This window comes from Anolis sagrei, chromosome 5 (genome assembly GCF_037176765.1).
Source record: "Anolis sagrei isolate rAnoSag1 chromosome 5, rAnoSag1.mat, whole genome shotgun sequence".
Taxonomy (NCBI): domain Eukaryota; kingdom Metazoa; phylum Chordata; class Lepidosauria; order Squamata; family Dactyloidae; genus Anolis; species Anolis sagrei.
In genome coordinates this window covers 5,647,755-5,655,701 of record NC_090025.1, presented here as the reverse complement: position 1 = coordinate 5,655,701, position 7,947 = coordinate 5,647,755, and the positions used below count along the sequence as shown (strand labels likewise).

Sequence of the window (7,947 nt, the reverse complement as noted above, 5' to 3'; positions counted from 1 at the left end):
AGAGGGGAGGGAGAGAAGGAATGGATGAAGGAATAAAAGAAAGAGGGGGAGGAAGAGAAGGTGATGAAGAGAGAGGGAGAGGGAGGGATGAAGGGAAAGAGAGAGAAAGAGAAAGGGAAGGAGGGATGGAGGGATGGTTGGATGGAGGAAAAAAAGAGAAATTGGGGAGGGGGAGAAGGAATGATAGAAAGAGAAGGTGATGAAGAGAGAGAGAGGGAGAGGGAGGGATGAAGGGAAGGAGAGAGGAGAAAAGAGAGAGGGAGAGGGGCTCCCCCCAAAGCCTGTCCGACGTCACGGGGAGAGATTTCCTTATTGGGTCTCCCTGGCCCGCATCCTGAGTCCTTTTATGGGCATTTACGTCACCGCCGCCGCCTGGCTTGGGAACTCCAGAAATGGAAAAGCCGGGAGGCAGCGGAAGATGGGAGGCCCATATAAAAAGCCCGGCTGCGGCTCCGGAGCTCTTTGCTTACAAACACAAGGCAGGAGAGGCACCAAGAGAGAGAGAGAGAGAGAGGAACAGAGAGGAGGCCTGGCAGCACCTGAGGCCAGCAGCATCCTCCTCCTTGGCCCCCCAGGGGTGGCCCTTGAGGACCAGAACCACCTTTGCAGCATCCTTTGCCTCCAGGGATTATCCATCCATCCATCCTTGGAAAGGGATTTTTCCTCCTTTCTCCTCCATCCCTTCTTCCTTCCTCTTCTCCTTGGCTTGGGACATGTTGAACCTCATGGATTTCTCCCACCAGCAGGACCCTCTTGGTGCCAAGCGCAGGCTGAGCCCCTCGGGAGAGGAGCAGGCCCCCATCCCTGCACAACAACAACAACAACAACAACAACAGCATCAGGAGCAGGTTGTGAACCAAACAACGAGGGAAGGGGTCCAGGACTACCTGCCAGGTAAGGAGAAGGCCCAGAGTGGCCATCCTCAGGTGCATCCCGTCCAGGAGGACACAGACCCATCTCCATCCTTTGCAACGTCACATCAAGGCTGTTGCAGAGCTTGGAGAGCTCTCTCTGTGTGCAGGTGTCCATGCTTATTGATCACTGATTGATTGGTTTAGGAATTCCCTGTATGGATAAGGTTTGAGGCAATGGATGGAGGTCTTAGGACTGAATTGCCAGTGTTATTATTGTCATCATCATCATCATCACAATCTGTGTACATATGTCCATGCTTATTGATCATTGATTGATTGGTATAGATTGGTATCATCATTGTCGTCGTTGTCATCATCATCTGTGTGCAGGTGTCCATGCTTATTGATCATTGATTGATTGGTTTAGGGTTTCCCTGTATGGATAAGCTTTGGGGCAATGAACTGAGGACTTAGGATTGAATTGCTAGCGTTATTATTGTCACCATCACCATCATCATCATCATCATCATCATCATCATCAGTGTTTATTGTGCATATTTTGTGTTTATTGTGCATATCTGTGCATATTTCCATGTTTATTGATCATTGATTGATTGGTTTAGGAATTCCCTCTATGGAAAAGGTTTGGGGCAATGAACTGAGGACTTAGGATTGAATTGCTAGCGTTATTATTGTCACCATCACCACCATCATCATCAACAACAACATCATCATCTGTGTGCATATGTCCATGCTTATTGATCACTGATTGATTGGTTTAGGAATTCCCTGTATGGATAAGGTCTGTGGCAATGGATGGAGGTCTTAGGACTGAATTGCCAGTGTTGTTATTGTCATCATCATCATCTGTGTGCATATGTCCATGCTTATTGATCATTGATTGATTGATTTAGGAATTCCCTGTATGTATAAGGTTTGGGGCGATGGATAGAGGTCTTAGGACTGAATTGAAAGTGTTATTATTGTCATCGTCATCATCATCAACATCATCAACATCATCATCATCATCATCATCATCATCTGTGTGCATATGTCCATGCTTATTGATCATTGAGTGATTGGTTTAGGGTTTCCCTGCATGGATGAGGTTTGGGGCAATGGATGGAGGTCTTAGGATTGAATTGCCAGTGTTATTATTATCATCATCATCATCTGTGTGCATATGTCCATGCTTATTGATCATTGATTGATTGATTTAGGGTTTCCCTGTATGAATAAGGTTTGGGGCAATGGACTGAGGTCTTAGAATTGAATTTCCAGTGTTATTATTATTATTATTATTATTATTATTATTACACTATTTAGTAGTAAATTGCCAGTGGGGAGATTGGGTTGGGTTGAACCAAATCAGTGCTTTCAAAATGGCACCCCCTACAACTATCTAGTCCAGGTATGGGCAAACTTGGGCCCTCCAGGTGTTTTGAACTTCAACACCCACAATTCCTAACAACCTGGAGGACCCAAGTTTACCCATACCTGAAATAGTCCAACCTTAATCTGTTATAATTGCAATCATCATTATTGTTAGTTAATCACCACTCCTTAAGGCTGTATGCAGGTCACAACAGACTAAAAATGCAAGTTATTGTTGTTGTTGGTTACCCACCTCTCCTCAGGGCTTGAGGTAGGAGACATCATATTTCAAATACATGATGTTGTTGTTGTTGTTTGTTACCCACCTCTCCTGAAGGCAAGATACAGCATAGTTAAAAGACATAGATCAAACATAAAGCCATTGGGTTGTTGTAGGTTTTTTCGGGCTGTATGGTCATGGTCTAGAGGCATTCTCTCCTGATGCCAAACTGCAGGCGAAATGTCAGGAGGGAATGCCTCTAGACCATGGCTATACAGCCCGAAAAAACCTACAACAACCCAGTGATTCCGGCCATGAGAGCCTTCGACAATACATAAAGCCATTGAAACACAAATGCTAAAAGTATGTAAACATGAGATTAAAACATATTTAATTTGTACCAATAAAATATTAGATTGTATTCTCTGGTTTTGGATTGACGCTAGACATTTTTTTCATTGCCACGGCTCAATGCTATGGAATCCTGGGAGCTGTAGTTTGGCAGAGATTGATAAGGGCCATGGAAAACTACAGTTCTCACAATTCCATAATGTTGAACCATTTTACAGTGGAGATGCACCATTGGATTCCTATACTGGTGGAAGGGATGGTGTGTGAAGGAGATGATGGCTCCTTCCAACTGATTCAGTTGAGTTGTGGGTTCATGCACTTTTGGGAGGTTGGTCTAATTGATCTTTGGAATCCCTTCCACCATCAATCCATGCTGTTCTGAGCTTTCAATGCCAAGCCCTGGGAGGGGGTTGGACTACATAACCCCTGGGTTCCATTTCTAGTTGCTGTTGTGTGCCTTCAAGTCATTTCTGAATTATGAAGATCCCCAAGTGACTCTATCGTGGGACTTGTTCTCAGGGTGTTAGCCATTGCCTTTGTCTGAGGATGAGGGAGATTGACACCCCTTTAACTGCCATTGCTCAATGCTGTGGAATCCTGGGATTTGTAGTTTGGTGAGGCACCAGCCCTCTTTGGTGGATAAGGCTCAAGACTGTGGAAAACGACAACTCCCATAGCATAGAGCCATGACAGTTCAAGTGCTGTCAAATTCTTTTAATTCCACAGTGTAAATGTAACCCTTGTCCTGACGTATCTGTGTTTGTGTATGTGTTACAGTGAGAGATAGAGAGGTGTTATATAACTATCACAACACACCTTGAACTCTCAGAATAGGGTGGGAAGCAAGCTAGATCAATGGCTCTCAGATATGGATCTGATTGATCTATTGTCCAGCTGGGAAAAACATGGGAAGTGGTTTTATACCAGGATAAGCCCAAAATTGTGCATTCTGACTTTTCCATGACTTACTATCCAATTGTTTTGACTACACTTTCCAGGGATGGAAACCATTGTAATATTTGGACACTATCAGTGCTGGTTTCCATGTTGGTAAGGTCATAAACATGCTCTGATTTTAGACTGAACTTGGTGAAGCTCTCCAAGGTGCTGAACCCAAGTGATGGCACACCTTCAGCACTTTGGAGAGCTCCTTCAATCTCCATAGAAAACTATGGCATATGCCTTTTGGTACTGAAAGCCCTGTGCTGCATTTCTTTGGGATGTGCTGGTATTTGATGCACAAAATCTTTCTTACAAACTGCAACCTCTTTCTCTGTTTTCTAGGTGACTTTATGGGAGCTCCAATGAACCCTGAAATGGCTGATTACTACTTTCTCTCTGGACAGTCTTCTCCGCCAGTCAGCTACACGGGGAGCTTCTTCATCAAGACAGAGCAATGCCAGGATCAAGAGTCCCTCTTCAATTTGATGTCTGGCATCCTGGGGCTGTCTCCGTTCTCTGCTTCAGAAGCTCACCGCAGGCAACTGGACGGCGTCTACAGCGTCCCAGAGGCCATACAGAGCCACTTGGACCTCTATTCCACCTGCCAACCTGACCTGAACATCTCTGTACAGCCCTCTTTAGCAGACGAAGGCTATTCCACCTTCTCCAGCTCCAGCAGCATCCACCAGCAAGTCCAGACATCTCCTGACGTACAGGACTCCTCCCAATGCTTGTTCAATGAAAAACTGTTGGATAGGAAGCAGGACATTAAGCTCTCTTGCATCTCACCATCCCTGGAGAAGTTCAAATCCCCTTGTTCTCATTGGGATCCTCTTGGTCAGCCCCAGAGTTACCTCCCATCGGAATATCCTACATCGGAGGCTTTCCATCCCATAGAACCAAGCCCAACCATATTCTCCAAAACAGAGAACATTCTGTCAGTCAGTTGCCAATCTGAACTCAACAGCCTTCCAGAACACTCAAGCTTCGGACCCAACTTGGATTTCAGCTGCCACCCAGAGACCTTTCCAACACACCCCCAAATCCCCAGTGACTTCGTGGAGCCCAAACTCCCCAGCCTGCCTCCACAGCTCATGCAAGAATTTGAGTCCACCTTACCCCAACCTGAAATTCTGCCAAGTTTGATAAACCCCAACGACCAAAGGTTGCACATTGGCCACTCACCGCCTTCCGCGGTCTCCATGACGGACTTCATGTCTCATGCCCCAAACCCCTCCGTTGGCACTCTAGGACCTGGCACTAAGGCCACACCCAGCCTCCTGGCTGAGCCAAAAAAGAAGTCCCGTCGGGGGAAATGTTCCTCCAAGTGCTTCTGCCCCAAACCTCACGCCAAGGCTTTCGCTTGTCCGGTGGAGAACTGCATCCGTAGCTTTGCCCGCTCTGATGAGCTCAACCGGCACCTCCGGATCCACACTGGACACAAGCCCTTCCAGTGCCGCATCTGCTTGAGGAACTTCAGCCGCAGTGACCACTTGACCACGCACGTCCGCACCCACACGGGGGAGAAGCCCTTCTCCTGTGACGACTGCGGACGGCGCTTTGCCCGGAGCGACGAGAAGAAGCGGCACAGCAAAGTCCACCAGAAGCAGAAAGCCAGAGCCGAGGAGAAGCTGAAAGGCCTCGGTTTCTACACCGTTGGACTTTCCTTTGGGACACGCTAGAAACCACGAAGGGATTCAGCAAAGACATTGGTTTCAGGGGACATAAAGGGCTTGGGAAGCATTTGATACTCAGGTTAGAGAAGTTGTCTCCCAAATGGTTGCTTTTTTGGAAACAGTTGACCATGGCTATCACTGGTCTGATGGAGCCATTGCACAAAGGAAATCCAAATAGTTGGATGGATGAAAGGAAGTTGAGAAATAGTTGGATGGAAGATGGAAAATGAGAAATAATTGGATGGATGAAATGGAACTTGGCTTCCATTTAAATCATCTCATATCTGGTGGCCTTCAAGCAACAAGATGAACTAACTATGCAGCTATTATGGGATTTTTAGGCCTCAAAATAGTTGGATAGATGGATGAAAGGAAACAGAGAAATAGCTGGATGGATGAAATTGAGTATGGCTTCCATTTAATGTCGTCCTACAGCTGGTGGCCTTTGGGCAACAAACTATGGAACTATTTGGGGATTTCTACCACCAGATCCATGGACAGCTTCCAATGTTGCTGAAGGCAGCTAGGCGACGGTCTATCCTTTCCAAAATGCTTTTGTATTTTTGAAGTTTGGTTATATATCTATATATATATATATGCATCTATGTACTTATATATACATATGCTATATGTTATTTGGATATATATATTTTTGCATATGCATATGTCTCCAAATAACTCGCCTCCATTTTATACAAGAACAAGACCACTTTGCAAATGATTTTTAATGGACTGAGCCCGCAATCCTTTTCATAAGCACTTTAATGGACCTTCCAGGTTTTTTGGGGGGTGTCGTTTTTATTATTGTCGTTGTTCATGCTAAGGATACACTTTCTCATGTGAAACCCATGGGGAGGGCATTTTTGAAGTGTGCAAAAAGGCCACATAATGCATTGCTTTGCTAATGATCGAAAACGGTTGCTCAGGCATGTTGCTTGATGATAGTTTTTGTACATAATTGTGACAGAGGGGTTTTTGTGGTTTTTGAATATATCAATCCCTCTCTCTCTCTTTGTAAAAACAGAATGTGTCGAGGTTATTACAAAGCTGTGTTTATTTTTGCAAATAAACAAAACTGGTTATCATGAACTTGGGGGAAAAGGTATTTTTGAACTTTCGTCCAGCTCAGAAGCTTCTTATATTTGGGTTTAAAGCAGTGTTTCTCAACCTTCCTAATGCCGTTAATACAGTTCCTCATGTTGTGGTGACCCCCAACCATAACATTATTTTTGTTGCTACTTCATAACCGTAATTTGGATACTGTTATGAATCATTTTGAACTTTCATCCAGCTTGGAAGCTTCTTATATTTGGGTTTAAAGCAGTGTTTCCCAATCTTCCTAATGCCGCGAACCCTTAATACAGTTCCTCATGTTGTGGTGACCCACAACCATAACATTATTTTCGTTGCTACTTCATAACTATAATTTTGCTACTGATATGAATCATAATGTAAATATCTGATATATAGGATATATTTTCATTCACTGAGCCAAATTTGGCACAAATACGCCCAAATTTGAATACTGGTGGGGTAAGGGGATTGGTTTTGCCATTTGGGAGTTGTAGTTGCTGGGATTTATAGTTCACCTACAATCAAAGAACATTTGGAACCCCACTAATGATGGAATTGAACCAAACTTATCACACAGAACTCCCATGACCAACAGAAAATACTAGAAGGGTTTAGTGGGCATTGACCTTGAGTTTGGGAGTTGTAGTTCACCTACATCCAGAGAGCACTGTGGTCTCAAATAATGATGGATTTGGACCAAACTTGACACAAATACTCAATATGTTTAAATGTGAACACAGATAGAGTTTGGGGGAAACAGACCTTGGCATTTGGGAGTCGTAGTTGCTGGGATTTATAGTTAACCTACAATCAAGGAGCATTCTGAACTCCACCAATGATGGCATTGAACCAAACTTATCACACAGTTCTCCCATGACCAACGGAAAATACTGGAAGGGTTTGGTGGCAGTGTCCTTTTGTTTTGGAGTTGTAGTTCACCTACATCCAGAGAGCACTGTGGACTCAAATAATGATGGATTTGGACCAAACATGACACACATACTCAATATGCTTAAATGTAAACACAGATAAGAGTTTGGGGGAAAACAGACCTTGACATTTGGGAGTCATCATTGCTGGGATTTATAGTTCACCTATAATCAAAGAGCATTCTGAACTCCACCAATGATGAAATTGAACCAAACTTATCACACAGAACTCCCATGACCAACAGAAAATACTGGAAGGGTTTGGTGGGCATTGGCCTTGAGTTTGGGAGTTGTAGTTCACCTACATCCAGAGAGCACTTTGGACTCAAATAACAATGGATCTGGACCAAACTTGGCATGAATACTCAATATGCTCAAATGTGAACACTGGTGGAGTTTGGGGAAAACAGACCTTGACATTTGAGAGTTGTAGTTGCTGGGATTTATAGTTCACCTACAATCAAAGAACATTCTAAATCCCACCACCAACAGAATTGGGCCAAACTTCTCACACAGAACCCCCATGA

At 44.3% G+C, this 7,947-nt stretch overlaps 1 protein-coding gene across 1 annotated transcript; it reads left to right on the top strand.

The window, feature by feature from the left end:
* The first annotated feature begins 346 nt into the window (after positions 1 to 346).
* EGR4 (early growth response 4) lies at positions 347 to 6,496 on the top strand. The gene is given in 3 exon segments (XM_060776239.2): positions 347 to 364; positions 366 to 894; positions 4,084 to 6,496. Coding segments are annotated over 3 exon segments (1,887 nt in total). The 3' UTR covers positions 5,424 to 6,496.
* Positions 6,497 to 7,947: the final 1,451 nt, after the last annotated feature.